Here is an 18,649-nt window from a genome sequence, read left to right as displayed (position 1 = left end):
GGTATGTTTAGCAAACTGTAACTTGACCATCCTTTGACCAACTAGTGGTTTGCAGTGAAGCCTCTGTAGTTCGCACGGTGTCTCCTACACATTCACGCCTACCCCCTGGACACTGATAATGGTCTGTGGGACAGTTTTCTTTTTTTTTTTATTAATTATGGTGAGCATTCTCATCCACTGTAGAAGTCTTCCATAGCCTACCAGCCCATTTTGGCTGAGCTCACCAGTGCTTTTTTTTCAAATTGTTGATTTGGGCAAGCCTAAGGTTTTGGCTATGTTTCTAATAGTTTTTTCAGCCTAGTAATGGCTTCCTTGACTGTCATTGACACCTCTTAGGTCTGCATGTGGAGAGACACCAATAGCAAACTCAAAAGGCAAACGCAAAACCTAGACTCAATACCAGACAGCTCTCTTATGTCTGCACAAATGATTCGACGGACCACACTTGACTAACCAGAAACACCTGTCAAGCCAATTGTCCCATTACTTTTGGTGCCCTGAAATAGGAGGACTATGTATACAAAGTGTACAAATTTAGTATAGAAAAAATGCTTCACTGTCCCATTACCATTACTTACGCAGGGCACTGCATTAGAACCGCACTCAACACAGGAACAGGAAAATATCACTAAACACTACCACTGCAGGGAATCTAGACACAAGGGAGAACACAATGGACACTCAAGCTAACCAAATCCATTACATGAACAAGAGAAGCCTCTATGTAGAAGTTGGCCGTGGGTATAAATCTACTGGAGGATCTGATTTCGCTCCCAAGAAAGCCTAACCATTTAGGGGAGAATGCTAAACTGTCTTTAGATCAGTAGCTTCAAGCTATTTTACCCAAAAAAGAAAAGAAAAAATAAGAAAAAAGAAAAGAAAAAGGAAAAACTCCTTGTGTTCACGTTTGACAGCCCTAACTTCAAGGATCAGGATTAAGTAGATGATAAAGATCACTTCGACTGTGAGCAGGATTCAATCAAACTTGCCTTAGCAGTGTTTATACAGTGTGAACAGATGTCAATGCTATGTTAAACCAGTATGGAGGTGTCAACCCTGTACTTCTGAAGTACCAAAAAGTGCTCTGTGATTTGAGCTTACAATGCCCAAAATGCCATGGGTTCAATTTAATGGTGCACTAAATAACTGTATATTCAGTTATTGTACTGACTTTTTGCCAGATTGTGGACGATCTGAAATATTTGAGCCTGAGATTAAAGAGTTCACGCTCATGAGATCGGTCAATTGCTATTGTGTTGCTTTTTTGGGCACATGTTTTGTGACTGGCACCCTCTCATTGTGCCTGGTTAAAGTGGGTCTGGAGAGTGTCAGTCAATGCCCGGGCGGCATGAGGACATGGCACAGTATGTGCCAGAGGGAGGTGGAGAGGTGTGTGTGGTCACACTTTTAATTGCATTCTAATCTCTGGCCTGTATTCTCCAACACCAGCTCTTCTGTACCAGGTTGATAAGACAGAGTGGCCCAAAGAGTGTGTGTGTGTGTGTGTGTGTGTGTGTGTGTGTGTGTGTGTGTGTGTGTGTGTGTGTGTGTGTGTGTGTGCGTGTGTGTGTGTGTGTATGTATATGTATGTATGTACGTTACTGTAAGTGTAAGTGTACGTTACTGTAAGTGTACCCAAAATAGAGAAAAGACATGGGGAAAGACTAACATAGTGTGTTTAGGCACATGTACTGATATAATGATACATCTAGAGAGAGAGAGAGAGAGAGAGAGAGAGAGAGAGAGAGAGAGAGAGAGAGAGAGAGAGAGAGAGAGAGAGAGAGAGATTCCCTGAGGATGAACATTGACTCCATCATTACCCTCTCTGGGCCCAGTTCAAAACACACAGACAGAGCCTGGAATGTTTGTTTATCCAGCATCTCTAATACGTCATCCAAACGTTCCCAGCTGAACTGAGCTACAGTACAATAGAGTGAGGTAGGCCCAGTGCAGTAGCCAGCCATATTCAACACAGCTGATCTCACTCTTGTGGTCATCTGGCCATAGCCAATCAGTATGCAAGAAACATGGCCCCAAAGTACCCAGAAAACAAGTGGTCCTCCTGATGGCCACCAGCCACAGTGACTTCCCCCGGTCTTCAAACACATTGCCATGGCCACAGATTCAGTCCAACTTCCTCTCACTGCCGGTCCCAGTGAGACTATATCATTTCCACTTTTAGAGAGCCCTTAATCTATTTCTAGACCTTATAGCACTCCATCTTTCACTGGGTTGAGATTGAAGTTGTGTTCAAAAAGTTAGTATGTTAAGCCATGAGTTTCCATCTCTATCAGGCTGTGAGTAAATATTACCTAAATATTAGGCCTATTTACCTTTTCAGAAGTCTACCTTAAATGAGATCAACCTTTGCCAACCACTGTGCCAACCTCTGCAGTGACAATCCCAGCAAAAACCTCACATGGGCTTCCTGTGGAGGAGAAAAACTGCCTCTTTCTTTTTTTTGCTTCATCATTACTTCCACAGTCAAACGTCTCTAAAGATTTAGAGTGGGATTCTGGATGCAAGGGTTTCTACTTAAACTGGCTTGTTTATAGGATGAGGAGAGATTTAAAAAGGGACCAAAAGGGTATAGTTCCGTCATAACAATCTCGTATAACTTTTTTTATATACTAGCCCGACTCAAGTCTGTGAGGGTCCACAAAAAAAGAACATAAAATATTATGTGCGGTGTCTAATTTCTGAACAAAGAGACATTTGAGAGCATCGTAAAATGTATTTGGTATGGCTATACATCATCTTATTCAGCGAATTGCTTACTCAGGGATTAGAATCAAACATGTAACACATAAAAACCGGCAAGAAAGGAAAAGGTATAAACCCCCAAACCCCCGTGGGTATCTGACCCACCGGGGTATGCATACAGCCCCAACACGACACCCTGCTCCAGCTAGGACATACTGTTCAGTCTACTCCTGTCATGACCTCACGTCTTGAACCTTTCAATGAACACAAGTCCCAATTTTCATGTGCCTGCAAATGTGAATTATTTTAGCTGGGTGTCATTTAAACAGAAATTATGAAACCATGAGTAATGACAGCTTCTGCGCCCAATTTGTTGTTAATGTCATTAGCAATATTCTGATAGAAAATGTCAGGGTCATGCTCGTACATGGTTGCAGAAGGTGGTTACGCAATCACCCTGATTGTGTACACAGACTCATTCATTGACAGTATCTAAATAGGAAGCCAGTGTCGAACATGATAGCCCTCTGTAGTCTGGCCCAAGAGATCCTGTCTCTCTCAGGCTGTGTGTGTGTGTGTTTGTAATGTGTGTTTGTCCTCATGTGTTTGTCCTCATGTGTGTGTGTGTGTGTGGTTGTGTGTGTGTTTGTGTGTGTGTGTGTGTGTGTGAGGAAATGCAGGACAGGACTGGGCTAGATGCCAGTCTGTACTTGACTATCCACTAAACCATCTTGAACACAGTAATGAGCACCATCTCCGCTTGGGGATATCAATGGCCTAGCATTAGATACAGGGACTGAAGCCACCATCACTGGTCTCACGATAGCACAGAACTCCCTGCTGTCCCCTAACATGCAGACAATTCCATAGGGTTGAAGAAGATACACACCAAGAATACAAACCAAAAATAAGCACATGATACATCAGAGAGGAAAAGCAATTGACATTCGTCAAAAAAGGTTATCCATCAGCAACTTTCAAATGTACAAGCAAATACTGTACACACACAGAATGTGCTAAAAAAACACGCGCACAACTCTTCATGAACAATTGTGTCTGAAAGAAATGCATGTACAAGACAACCACTGTGTCCTCTGTTCCCTCGAAACACATGACAGCGATGAGCAGTGGATAAGACTGTCCCACTCCACAAAAGAGTCGCTTTAGGCAACTTGTGGTAAAAGGTTTTTAACCAGATTTCCACATGCAAAACGGATTCATTCTGAACATGGAGGGCTGGTGGGGCAGTTTTAGCATGGCTTTGTCTAGACATCGGCCTAATCTAATCGAGCACATGGAGCTTTAAACTGAGTTTTCTGTAAAAAGGGGACAACTGAAATAGACGAGTGACAAAACCACATCTAAGTCGGATGGACAAGTAAATGTCCCAACTTTGTCTCCAGATTATCCTCAGAGTGAGTGTGTGTGGGTGTGGAGTGTGCATGCTCCAGAATCTCCTGAGAGTGTGTGTGGGTGGGTGCTGAGTGTGTATGTGCGAGCGGTAAGGAGGGGGAGAGACCCTCTGCGGCTAGTAGTAGTAGACAACTTTATTATCCTCCATGAGGAAATTTGTTTGCAGCGTCACTTACAAACAAACACAACACACATATTCAACACATACACATGTACGTACATAAAAAAACATATAAAAAACATTAGTGCACAAAATAGTAAAATGATTGTCCATAACTGTGTTGTTTGTTATTACTGTCCAGTTAATTCCATTGTAAAGTACTAATGCATTGTCCATGGTCAGTTCATTCCATTTGAAGTGCTAGTGCATGTGTGTACGTGCGCGCATGCGCTCCTGTATGTGCAGGGGTTCAGATGAGTTGATGAGTGTGTTGAAACAGTCTGTATACGTTACTGAAGAACTGTTTTTATTTAGATGATGAATTGCTTTAGGAATTAATGAGTATCTTGCTCTGTTAGTTTGGAAGTTTGGAACTAAAAATCTGAGACCGGAAGGGAGGAGCTGAAATTCTTCCTATTGTGGGTGGGAAGTATCGGAGATGATTTTGTCGGCTTTTTGGATAAAGCGTTTCTCATATATGATTGACAAGTCCGCTAGGTTCTGACCAATAATTTTACTGCACGTTTTCACTAGTTTTCCCAGTTTATTTCTCTGAGTGACCTTTGAATTCCCAAACCAGCAGGTGATACAGTAACTGAGTATGGTTTCTATGAATGACTTGTAGAATAAAAGAAGTATGGTGCGATCTACATTAAAAAAAATTGAGTCGTCTTAAAAAATTAATTCTCCTTTCTTGTGAATCACATCCGTGCACTGTTCCCAGGACAATTTATTGTCAATATTGAGCCCAAGATACTTGTATTCCTCTATTATGTCAATGTTTTCCCCTTTAATTACTGTGGGGGATGGTTTAGGGACATTTCCTCTCCTAAAATCGATGACCAGTTCTTTTGTTTTTTCCACGTTTAAATTTAACCAAGAGTTATCGCACCAGTCTAGAAAATAATTGATAACCGGGCCATGTTTTTTCTCATTGTCTTCCAATAGACTAACTAATGCAGTATTGTCTGCAAACTTGATTAGAGATCTTCCTGGAAACTCGCTGCGGCATTCGTCAGTATACAGTATATACAGTATAGGCGATAAAACACTTCCCTGTGGGGAGCCGACGGATGTTGTGCGCTCGTCAGACAAGACATTGTCGAAGCGTACTTGCTGGCTCCTGTTCGTTAAAAAGTGGGTAATCCAAGAGACCAAATTAGTGGCCAAGCCAAAATGTTCCTGTAGTCTCCTAGCTAGGATAGTGGGGCATATCGTGTTGAACGCAGAGGTGAAATCTCCAAACAAAATGCGTGCGTGGGTCTTCTTTCTACACGCCAGATGTGTATAGATTAGGTTTAGCAAACATATGATGGCATCATCGGTGCCTCTATCCGATCTATATACAAACTGGAGAGGGTCAAGGAGATGTTTAATGGAATTAATTAAGTGCGACTTAACAACTTTGTCCAATGATTTAACTACGAGTGATGTTAAAGACACTGGCCTGTAGTCATTGGGAGTTGAGGTACAAGGAATCTTTGGAACAGGGACTACTATAGACTTTTTCCAGAGAGACGGGAGCTCCTGGATAGGGAGATTTGTAATAGGGAACTGAAGATGCCACTTAGCTGGAAGGCACAATGTTTGAGCGTTTTACCATTGATGTTATCCGGTCCTGGGCTCTTTCTTGCATTCGTTTTCATTATGATTCTCTGAACGTCCTCCTCCTTCACGATGAGTGCATCAGCTGGACGAGCGCCTTCCTCCTCTGTGCGCGAGTCAGATGTTCCGTTCGCAACTTCTTGTGGGGGAGTGCTCGTTTCTTCAAAATGAGTAAAGAATGTATTTAACTCGTTAGCTATTAAGAGGGAGTTTTTCTCATCTTGGCAGGGGGGACACATTTTGCGCTAAAATGGTTGGCCATGTTCTTGATACCTCGCCAGGCTGAGCACGTGTCCTCCACCAGAGAGTGTGTTTTGAACTTCGTCTTTATATTGAATGCGTGCTTTCTTGATGTCTTTGTTAACTTCTCTTTGGATCTCTTTTCTGTCTTGGACGTCACCTTCAGCAAACACCCTTTTCTTTTTGTTAAGAATCTCTGTCCAGACTTGGAAGTTTTTTTTTTTACCCTCTCTTTTCAAAAGTGTTTTGTATGTCGGTCTCAAAAAAATAAAATTGTGATCCGATCCTTCTTACTATAGAAATGTATGCTTTCGGAACTGAGCCGTAGCATAGATCAATTATCTTATCTTTTCTTGTGGGGCAAGTCACATACTGAGAATATGTGGTTAGGGTGAGTTTAAGGGTGCATCTAATAAAATCGCCAAGTACAAACTTTGGGACATTGGGTGAGATGGAGTCTAATTCTTGAGTAATATTAAAAACGGTCTCTGCTGCATTCGCTTTAGCATACATATATATCACAGAGATGAATATTTGGGGAAACTCCCTGGGGAGGTAAAAGGGCCGGAAGGACAAGGACAACATTTCAATATCGGTGTATACATTTGTTTCCTTACTACTGTGTTTTTACACCATCTGTCATTCACCAGTAGACACACCCCACCTCCATGCTCCTTTCTGGTGACTCCTTTCTGTCTTTCCATTCGAATGATGGTAAATCCCTCGGGGCTGACTTTGTCACCTGGCGCCGCCTCCGTCAGCCATGTTTCCGTGAAGGCCATTCACACATACTTCTCTGTATTCGTTCAGGTATCTCGTGTTCGCTCGCAGTTCATCCATTTTCCCTCTTAGTGGTTAAACATTTGAAAGTAGGATGGTTGGCAGTGGAATCCTGTTTTTCATTTTCCTCAGTCTTTGTCTCACTCTTCCTCTTCTCCTTCTTTTTCTCGTGTGTGGCAATTCTCTGTAATTCCTTAGTATTTCAGATGGAATGTCGGGTTTGACCCAGTCCCCTGATTGATGAGTGATGAGCTTATTTGAGTGTCGGGGGTTTGACTTGCAATGTTGCTGCCACAGGTTTATTTCCCCAGAGCAGGATTAATCCAACAAAACAAATAATCCACAGTGTGGACTCCCAGGAAGGTAAGAGGAGGACATTAACAATAATGTTGACCATGCACGAATAAAACAAACACACGCAAATAAAACAAACAAACAGGGAACGCTGCTAGTCGCCGCTGCTAGTCGCCGCTGCTAGTCGCCACTGCTAGTCTCCGCTGCTGTTTATACGGCATTCCATATTTATATTTATTCTGCATCTACCTCATGTTACTGTTAATACATATATACTGCTAGACTGCATTACCCATACAGCTCATATGTTGCTACACTGCTCATACTGTAACTATTTATTCTGCTATAATGCTACTGCTACTCACATACTGCTATACTGCACTGCTATATTATACTGCTTATATTATACTATATTATACTGCACTACTACTGATCATATATTGCACTACCTGTAAATACTGTTCATTGCACTTTCTGCTATTTTGCACTTCTGGTTAGACGCTAACTGCATTTCGTTGTCTCTGTACTTGTACTCTGCACAATGACAATAAAGTTGAATCTAATCTAATCTAATCTAATCTAGTCTCCGCTGCTAGTCTCCGCTGCTAGTTTATTCTTACTGGTGAAGAGAAGAGGTCTTTCATGGTTCCCTCTTCCCTTGCCTTTCCTTTCCTTTATGGTATAGCACCCCATTTGATGATTGAAGATGGGTGAGAAAAATATGGGATTGTAACTGAATCAGTCTGACAATCATAAACATTACTTTCTCTCAAGTTTTGTTAGAGTAGCCTAAGATGTGACAATTTAACCAGTTTGATGGCACCATTGAGTCCCTATGTTATTGTACAAAGAAGGACAAATTACAAGGGTGTTTTAGTTAGTAAGGGATTGAATTGAATTCCTTGCTGTCCCCTAACATGCAGACACAACAGGAGGCCCAACCAGACACTGCCAAGCATGACCAAGCATGACTCTACTTCCTAGCAACATCCCTTCCCTGTGCCCTCACGGCAGACACATGGGTCGACTCGGGTGACTAGCAGAGCAGAGAGGAGGGTCACAACGCTACAACATATTCTGCTTGCTCCTCCAAGCACTCTTTTCTGAACACTTCTGTGTGAGCACTCAATTCTGTGCCTCACTAACAAAAAAGTTAGTTACTGTATCAAAGATTCTTGTACCTGGAACATCTTTGTTGAGTCCTCTTTCATAGGTTTCTTCTTGGCAGAGTATCACTTTAACAATGAGATGATGATGACACAGTACCATACAACTCTAGCCTGAACATGCTCAGTGGGAGCCACTCAGCAGGGCTCAGGGGTTAGCCTAAATGCTAATTGATTTTTCACCTGCATTAATCCACTCGGCTGTCCCTTGACCATCCATCAGCACAATTACTCATTAACTCATTAATGATCACCCATTATTTCAATGTTGGCCTAGCCTTGGGGATTCACAACAGTAGCTATTTTGAGTGATAACCTAATTGAAAATGAAGGGGCACGGAGGCGGGTTGGATTTTCAAGACAAAGCGAGGGGGATATGGGTAACTCTTTGGGTAGTTATTGTCCTCGACTGACCCTGACACACTTTCTTAAGGATCTGTCAGCCAGTTCTCATCAGATCAGAGTAATGAATCGGATGAAGAGGTACTGGAGGGCAAATTTGCTATTGGTTGTTTTTGACTGGCCCTAAAATGCACTCATTCTTGTTTATCTTCTACATATGTTAAACAAATGATTTGTATTTGTAATCATCACAACATGATCGAATGAGCACAATTGTAGAGTTTCTGGCCATTCCAAATGTACCTGACCGAGGTTCCGGTCGCCTGTTGGGCACATTAGTGCTGCCCACCCACTGCCCACCACCAGCTGAGGCCAGATGCCATCCTCCACCAAATAGGAGCTGTTCTGCGTCTGCCAGAAATGGGCACCATGGGGGACAGAAAACAGGACTCTCATGTCATGTAGCTTTGGTGTTAGTCATCATCATGGTTCTGAGCACACCTGGCTTTCATCAGGCCCACATGATCACCTGTACCTAGTTGTCTTTCATCTGGTATTGTCAGGGTCGCCACACTAAGCAAAAAAAAAACCATTAGTAATGAGCTACAGTGCTTACCCAAAAAGGTCTGCTAAGAGACACTGTAATTGAGTAGATTCAGTTGGGTGCACACAGAATAAGTTTAGCTATTATGCTTTCCCTTTTAAGTAGTGCAGCATTGCAATTCAAAAGACAAAAACATTTAAGCTATTTCTTGAGACCTGCTTCCAAGCAAATTCAATGAGGGAACAAAAGGCATTTCAGCTTCCATTCAAACATGACAGACATGTGAAGAGCCCCACAATTATCCAGGGGCTAGCGGCTTATTCTTTACCAAATATTACAATTTAGACCTCTCCCACTATTGTTAAATGGGAGGCCCCATACGTGAAGTACAGTCCAGTAACAATTTCCCTTTATCGACTGAAGGTGTGCTAAATAGCCCTAGGCCATCTATGGAAGAAATGCAAAGAACCAGTTTGACTCAACTTGTCTTAGACTAGCTGTGTGCCTTGAGGGTAAACAGCTGCTGAATTGGACGGTTCGATGGTGGGTCAAAGACAGACACACAGCCTGTAAACACTCCACAAACAAACACTAAGTCACTCCAATGAGAAGGTGCCCTTAAGTACTGCTCTATGATCAGCTTTCCCATTTCAAATACTTTAACATTGGGGGTGTTAAAAACCAAAACTACTCAAAACCTCACAAACTTGATAGCTTGAAATTACCTGGGTGTGAACACCCTCAGGAAGTTTTAGTGGCGGAAAGATTCCAGCTGGTCATGTTGTGACCAATTATCCCAGTTGTAAACCTAAAATATGTGCTAACTACACAACACATGGTCTTCAGTTAAGGATTCTGTCAAAGTGTCCAGTGTGCATTATCTGCCAGGTTCAAATTCATTCATCTTTAGTCACCACCCTGTCAACATTTCACTCCTTCAAGCCCCTACATTTTAGTACTTTAATACCTCACATGTATTCAGAAAGAATGGCCTGATGAATCTATTATGTACTGTAGTAACATTTGTCTCATTGCATCAATTTATTCCATTCTTCATGAGGTGAGATGAAAAATTAGAAGGTCCCAAAACCCTCCTTGCAAAAAAGCACCTTGACCAACTGTGTCCCTTGCTTGCTGGACTTGGTGAAGTCACTTTTGGATTTGTATTCTGTATTGAAGCAAGAGCCATCGATATACAGGACAGTTAAGAGAGACCACACACTAACAGGCAGCTGAAGAGAGAGAGGGGGAGAAATCAAATGGCTCTCTACCAGCCACTCTACGGGACTCCTCTTGTTCTCCCAGTGGCCCTGGTGTGAGCAGCCCCCTTTCAGCTGCACGATGGGCCACCCGGATCTGCCCTGTCGTCCATTTAAGTGGACAGTCATGGGCAGCGAGCACCAGGCTGGCAGAGTGCCAGGGGGGAAACCAAACCAGCACAGCCTGGTTGTCAACGCCAGACAGGATGGTTGGCCAACCAAGGAAACCCCCACTAGAGAGAGAATGAGAGACAAATGAAGAGAGGGGAGAAAAGGTAGGGGGATACTGATGGTGGGAGGAGGAAGGAAAGAGGAAGAGAACAGTGAAGGGAGGGGGGGGGCACAGTAGAATGGAACAAGAAGGCTGAAAAGGTGCAAGGGTGAACAAATGTGAAAGGAGGAGAGAAAATGAGAGATTAAGGCTGAGGAGAACAGGGAGGGAAAAAACATTGAACAAACAGATGGAACAAAAAAGGAGAGCAGTGAGTGAATATAAGTGGGAAATAATGTATGTGAAAGAGGGAGATAAAAACAACGAGAGTGAGGATGAAAAGAGGGAAAAGACAGCGACTAGACTAATGACAACAGAAGTGTTTTGAAACCTGAACTCCATCACTCTTTTAGAGTGAGAACAAGGCTAAGGTGTTGGGGAGGGCCTGGGAGCCAGTGAGCCAATGCGTTGCTGTGACACTCTTGTGACGGTTGTTACATGCTACGCTCTCACACTTCCCAGCCTCCAGCCTCACAGTGTGAGAGTGTCATGCTCCAGCACTGCCGCCGCCCCCGGGACAAATCGGTGCGCCATCGAGTGTCACGCACACAATGCTTTCCCCTTGCTGTGTTGCTGTGCGCACATGAACACTGTCCCGCTCTGCCAGCCTCCCCACACACACACACACATACACAAATCGCCCTTCTGACAGCATAATTCAAGGAGGAGGCTTTGGGACGACTGAGGATATGGAGGAGAACCAGAGTCCTGGGCCCCACCATGGAGCCTTGGCTCGGCGTTCCCCCCACGTAACCCCAATCCTATTCAGCCAGAGCTCGGGAGAAAAAGAGGGGCGACTCAGTGTGACCCCTGTGCATGCTTGAGTGAATGCCGTTGAGCCTAATACCGACTAATCTGGTCATCAAATACCCCTGCTGCCGCCGATTGGAAATCTGCAGCAACCAGGGTATGTCTAAGGGGGCCGCTGCCAAACCGCCCCAGGAAAGGATGTCCCGCAGCTCCCTCAGCGACAGAGGGAGAGACTGGGTCAAATAAAGAGAAATAAGAGAGAAAGAGATGGGAAGACAAGCAAAGGCAAGAGAGGCGAGAGAGGCGAAAGAGATGGGAGGCAAGCGAAAAGTTTGGAAAGAAAAGAGAGGGGGGACAAGGAGACCAAGCGAGGGAGAGAAAAGGATGGCAATGAGCAAAAGCTTTTTGTTTTTGACTTAAAGGAAGAGAGGAACCAAGTAACTAATGTTGGTAATGTGATTTGCACAGTTAACGGTCATCCTCAAATTTAAGCTTGTTTGACCCATATACAGCAACTGTTTTCCAGATTATGCAAATACACTCTGTTTAAGCATAAAGTATTAGGGCAATTCCACAGTAACAGAATGACCCTGAGAATCAATTTTTCACTTTCAAAGGTCTGCCAAACAAAAACCTTTGATAGCAAAGTTGAACAAACTATACAGCTCTATGCACAAGGACTACTTCTAACAATTCCAACACATTTACTTTAAGAACTGTGTAGCTTCAATGTTTGGTAAAGGAATGACCATCTTTTTTTTATGTATCCACATTTCCCCAAAACTGTTAAATATCTGCTCCAAATTAAGATTTGAATATGTCTGCAGAAAGAGTGGGTTGTTAGCTACAGTATCATATGATACTTTGAAAATATCTCCTTTGGTTGTTGAGCTACAGTAAGTGAAGTGGATTTGCATTCGGTAACAGAATGACAGTAACAGAATGACTAAATGGGTCCCCCATAGAAATGCATAATTTATGGATTTGAATATCATTCTGTACATGATGATGTCGCTAAAATAGAAAAAAGATAGATACATACAATATATATATATACACACTCACCGACCACTTTATTTGGAACACTATACTAATACTGGATACACTTTGCTCTCAAAACTCAATCCTTCGTGATATTGCTTAAATTCTTCGTGGCATTGATTCCACAAGATGTTGGAAACATTCCTTTGAGATTCTGGTCCATGATGACATGATTGCATCACGCAATTCCTGCAGATTTTTCAGGTGCACTTTCAAACTGTGAATCTCCAGTTCTACCACATCCCAAAGGTGTTCTATTGGATTCAGATCCGGTGACTGGGAAGGCCACTGAAGAACACTGAACTCATTGTCATGTTCATGAAACCAGTTTGAGATGACTTTTGCTTTGTGACATGGTGCATTATCATGCTGGAAGTAGCTATTAGAAGATGGGTAAATTGTGGCCATGAAGGGATGCACATGATCAGCAACAATACTCAAACAAGCTGTGGCATTCAAACGATGATTGATTGGTATTAACGGGCCCAAAGTGTGCCAAGAAAACATTCCCCACACCATTACACCACCTCCACCATGAGAACCTGTACACCTGTAGGTGTTCATAATAAAGTGCTCGGTGAGTATATATATATATATATATATATATATATATATATATATATATACACTGTATATGTTGTGGCGCCCGCCCCATGCCTAAGCCCATGCGCGAGTGTGGGACGGTGGTAAGTGGAGTGTATATCTCGCCTCGCTTTGTCTCTGCTGTTTCTGCTGTCCCTCTCTTGCCCCGTGTTGTCTTTGGCAGGACCATGTATGGAGTTCCTGCGCCCCAAGGGGCCACAGCTGCAACCCGTGGAGATAAGCACCGTATGCCCATACATGGAGTTCCTGCCCATCAAGGCACAGGTGAAGGGCATCAGCAGGAGCAGCAGAGACGGGACAAAAGGAGCCCACGGAGCACCCAGAGAGAAGGAGTTGCTAAGGCGAACCACGGAGTAGTGGATGAGAGCGAGAGTAAGCCAAGTCACCGTCGACCTGTGTACGATCCCTGACCATATGAGAGCCCCCTTTGAAGCCCGACCCCGAGACCGTCCGAGAGCCCGCTACGTTGCCAACCTTCGCCTGTCTGACTACCCTGCTGCCGCCCCGACCTGGAACGTAAGAGGACCACCCACCGTGTACCGAAACCCCCTGCTATCTTCCCGACGACGGATCTCCTGCGGGGCCCGTGCACGACACGACGCCTTCTCAACCCCACCCTCTCTCTATCATTTCCCTCTCCCCGCTAATCGAATAAATATTTTTGACTGTAATTCTGGTGTGGATCTCTCTGCTTACACTGTGTTTGGGTCCGTGACGCGCCCGCACACCCCGGCGGCCGTCACAATGTATATATCATTTAAATAGGAAATTGATACAAACTCACAAAACACAAGAAACAGTGTCCTCCAGTGTCATGTATTGGAAAGAGGAAGCATTCTGTCTTATTTTAACTCTATACTCCAACAGTTTGGATTTGAAATCAAACAAAACAGTAGAGATTCTCATCTTTAATTAAATGGGTTTTTTTTCAGATTGGTTTCACCATTTAGAAATTACAACCCTTTTTATACATCGTCCCCCTATTTCAGGGCACCAAAGGTATTGGAAAATTGGATTGACAGGTCTTTCTGGTTAGTAAGGTGTGTTCCGTCACAACATTTGTGCAGGCATCAGAGAGCTGTGAATATATAGTATTGATATTGTAGACTTTGCATTCACCTTTGGAGTTTATTGGTGTCTGTCAACATGAGAACCAAACAGACTTCAATGAAAATCAAGGAAGCCATTATGAGGCTGAACTATCAGAAACATATCCAAAAACTTAGACTCACCAACATTAACAATTTGTAAATTCATTGCAAAATAAAGACCTCTTCACCCCCACTACCCCCCTGTACAAGTTTCTCTCCTGTTAATAAAAAAAAAAAAGCATTGTGCCTGCCAATGGCCCCTGGTCTGAGCATTGAACAACCAAACTACAGAGGGTTCACTGCAAGGTGCAAACCACTAGATATCCTCAAAAAGGATGATCAGGTTACAGTTTCCTAAAAAGTACCTAAAAAGCCTGCAGAGGTCTGGAAAACGGTCTTGTGGACAGATAATATTTGTTTTATCATGTACCAGAGTGATTGCAAGAGGAAAGTTTAGGAGAAAATAGGATCTGCCCAAGATTTATAGCGCACCACCTCATCTGTGAAACATGGTGGAGGGGGTGCTATGGTTTGGGCATGTATAGCTGCCACAAGAACCGGATAACTTGTCTTAATTGATGATGTACTGCTGACAGCAGAATGTATTCTGAAGTGTACAGAAACATCTTGTCTGCTCGAGTACAAGGAAATGCCTCCAAATTCATAGTATGACGCTTCATCATACAGTAAGACAATGACCTCAAACATACTGCCATGGCAAAAAGCAGAAAGTTATTGACTGGCCAAGTTAATCTTTAGATTTAAATCCAATTGAACATGCATTTCATTTCCTGACAACATTTTAGGCAAAAAGACCTCAAAACAAACAACAACTGAAGATGGCTGCAATACAGGCCTGGCAGAGTATCACCAGAGAATATACGCAGCATCTGGTGGGGTTAATGGATCGCAGACTTCAGGCAGTTATTGCATGCAAAGGATTGTCGACCAAATACTAAACATAAGTACTTTATTTTGACATTATATGATTTATTCCAGTACTCTTGGAACCCTGAAATAGGAGGAGAATGTTTAAAAACTGTACTTTCTAAATGGTGAACCTAATCTGAAAAAAACCCACTGAATTAAAGCTGAGAATCTCTACCTTGACACCATAGTAATTGTTTGATCCAACAAATAAAATACAAGTAGGCCTATGTCATGTGCAAACACTCACAGAGACACCCAATCTGCTTCTAGTTTGCCTCAGAGATAGCATCTGAAAAATGAAAAAGTTATTTATTGTCTTCAACTGATGTGGGAAGGATCCTATGAATCTGTCTTTGGGACACCACACACACCATATGTGTCTGTGCGCTCATTAATGATGAAGATAAATCCTTTGATGTAATTTTTTGCTGGCTTTGCTTTTCCCAAGGTACTCAACAACAATGAAGTCTCGATTTATTGAAGCATCAGATGAGGATGTTGATGCAGTGGTTTGTTACTACTACTGTTTGATTTGCCACTGTTTTTCTGTCCCTGTGGAAGAACAACCCTTTTGGAACCCTTTTTGGTTCCATGTAGAACTCCTGTGAAAAGGGTTCTACATGGAACCCAAAAGGTTTGTACCTGTACAATAATTGAATATAGCCAATTCAATTTCAGTAATTCCATTACTGATTTGATTTGGTAATTCTGTTACCAATTTGTTTTCTGTTACCAATTCTGTTACCAATTCTGTTACCAACCTCTTAAGACTTTTCTGGTAGATGTTTTCTTAGTTGCTTTTCCATATGTTTGACAAGAAGTCAAAGCCTTCGCTTATCCCTATTCTTATGATGGAAGACGGTTGAGAAATGTATTTCTCAGTTCATTTCCCAAAAATATAGACTCTTAGCTTTCATTTGACACCCAATTTGATATGCTCCTTTTACACGGAACGGCTGCCCATTGTTTAGTGGTTGCTCAGTGTGTGATAAAAGCTAGCTAAGTGGACAACCTGAAGTATGGTCTGATGATGTGCACGTTTCTAGTGGCAGTGCATCAGAAGCTGGTTCACCAGAATACAACACATCCTTCACAGTTAGGTAGACAAGACATGCAGAATGAGCGTATCTTCCAGAACCCCACCGGCAAGTCCGCCTGACTGACAAACTGACAAACGCTACATTGACTGACATGGCCACCTGTCAACCAACTCCCTGCTCTGAAACAACAGACATGGAGACTTCTTCAACAGAGAGAGAGAGAGGAGCACTGCTGAAAATGTCCAATCTGTAGCCAATCTAATCAGGAAGCAGATGGCACAGTGTATGTGTTGCATTCAGTTCACTTTTGTGTATTTTTTTGCCCATCAATTCCTCTCCTACCTCCCAAACTAAGGGGCACCTCCTTTGTCCTCCATGTTTCATCAAAGCCCAAAATAATAGGGCAAAGAAAGAAGGGACGAGAGGAAGGGAGTGGTAGTGGGGGTACACATGGTGAAGCATTGAGCAGGTACCAACCCATTTGATATCCCAGTTCACAAGCCTAGTCACAAAAGGTTCCCATCGCTTAAGCAAACTGGCTTTGGCCAGCTTTTTAAAGTCTTTGTCTTACAGCTCACCCAAAAGATTAAACCAAGCATATCAGTCTCCTGCTTGGCACTTTTGTACTGTATGTGTGTGCCATATTGAAGCTGGAAGGCTGAGACCCAACAGGGGGGATTAAGAAAACCTAGTCTATTTTTTCACTCAGTTTTGAGGGAATATGTACATGATTTGATTCAAATATTTGCCTGTTTTGCCTTCTTGTCATTGGTGTCTGTACATACATGAAATGATAAAATGACAATTCAACAAAACAATATAACAAGAAAAACAATGATGGATTATTTGTGGAAATAATATGTCTGTATGAAACTACTGACATGTTAAAAGACTTCAGAGCATATTTTGTTATCTGGGTAAATTGTGGAAAACCCAATAATAGTGGTAGTTAATGTCCAATTTTAATGTCCAATTTTAGTCAGTAGCCAGCCAGTACACAGGCATCTTGAGGCTGCCAAACTATTCATTTCGGTAGCACCTTCCAACCAATCACTACGAGCCCGCCTGGCCAAAAAAAACGCTTGATATAGTCTACCGTAGCGAAACCAACCTTTTCATGCTTGACAGCTCCAGATTAGACGTGACGGACCAAATACGATATGCTCGACTAATGCGAACGTATTCATTTGAAGAAAATACAACTTTTTAGTATTGAGAAAAACAGTGCAGATGTTAAACTTTCTGTAAAAAAATCAAGTGCAATGAACATGACAATATTGTCCTCTGAACACATCTATTGTGCAGAGTTTTAATAAATGAATACGATAGTAAAGATAGAATACGATAGAAAAAAACATTTTTGGACATGACAACTTGGCCCTTGAACTTCTCCAAAGACGCACAACGCTTGACGCACCAGGTTTATCTGGAAAATAATGCTCTGAAAGACGTTGCCTGCATCATTATCCCAACTTCCCTTTTATCATAAATTCTATAAAACAATTTGGCTTAGAAACGAGTCGCCAATTACATGTGTACCTGATCTTCACAATGCCTGGCTGAGATAATTTTGCATTGACTGTCAACAACGGAGTGCGTCGGCCCACCAAGTGGGGAAATAACACAAAGGCATTAAAACTGTTTAGAAAAAACAATGGAAACGTGAATTTCAAAGTTCTTACCTAATTGACAGACGATAAGGAGCTGAGCGAGAAATATAAAGCCTCTTGAAGTAGCCATTTCCATAGTGTAAAGACCTCGCAAATCTTGGCAGAGACAACACAAAGGTAAGGTACTGTTCTTGGGAATCGTATCCCCGGTAAGCGTGACGGTTTCACATTTGTTTCATGCTTGTGTAGTTGCTGTGTCGTTTCTCCCCACTCCTCTTTAGTCGGTGTGTCCCTGGTGCGGTGGTTATACTGGGAGACAGACGGTGAGTGTGTGGGTGTGAGAGAGGAGCGTACGCCTCCCACAAACCACAACAATGCTCCAGCCAACCAAGAATGTTGACACTGGACTGGTTCTGAATAAATATGTGTTACTTAATTTCCTTTGAATTACCGATGAATCTTTGATTTTATGTTCTTCACCAAACTCTTAAAGGGATGTTCCACTTCTTTAACATTTTGTCCTGGTTTGGCCCTGACCTGGGGTGTTGTTGATTAGCTCAGACAGTTTTTAGTTGCTTTTGCTTCTTTAGATACTGAGTAGTCATACTTTGGGCACAATTCATTCAAAGTTATGCACTTGACTCAAGTTGAACTCAACTAACTCAGGATCCCATAGTCTGAATATTAAAAATACCTCTTACAAACACAAGCACCCACACATTCATTCATATATTTTCTTTAAAGAGGCAATCTGGGATTCAAACAATAACAAAACCCCTGCCACTTTTTGGTAAACAGTTGAGGGAT

General features: G+C 42.5%; 1 protein-coding gene across 1 annotated transcript in view; it reads right to left on the bottom strand.

Moving 5' to 3' along the window:
* The window catches only part of ptprz1a (protein tyrosine phosphatase receptor type Z1a), a 76,300-nt gene extending 58,170 nt beyond the window's left edge, over positions 1–18,130 (bottom strand). The window contains exon 1 of the mRNA XM_083666370.1: positions 17,915–18,130. Coding sequence (XP_083522496.1) covers positions 17,915–17,978 — 64 coding nt within the window. The 5' untranslated portion in view covers positions 17,979–18,130. The remainder of the gene's footprint in view (positions 1–17,914) is intronic.
* Positions 18,131–18,649: the final 519 nt, after the last annotated feature.

Source organism: Argentina silus (assembly GCF_951799395.1).
Source record: "Argentina silus genome assembly, chromosome: 3".
Lineage (NCBI taxonomy): Eukaryota > Metazoa > Chordata > Actinopteri > Argentiniformes > Argentinidae > Argentina > Argentina silus.
The sequence above is the reverse complement of the archived record's forward strand: the minus strand, read 5'-3'. Positions and strand labels throughout refer to the sequence as shown.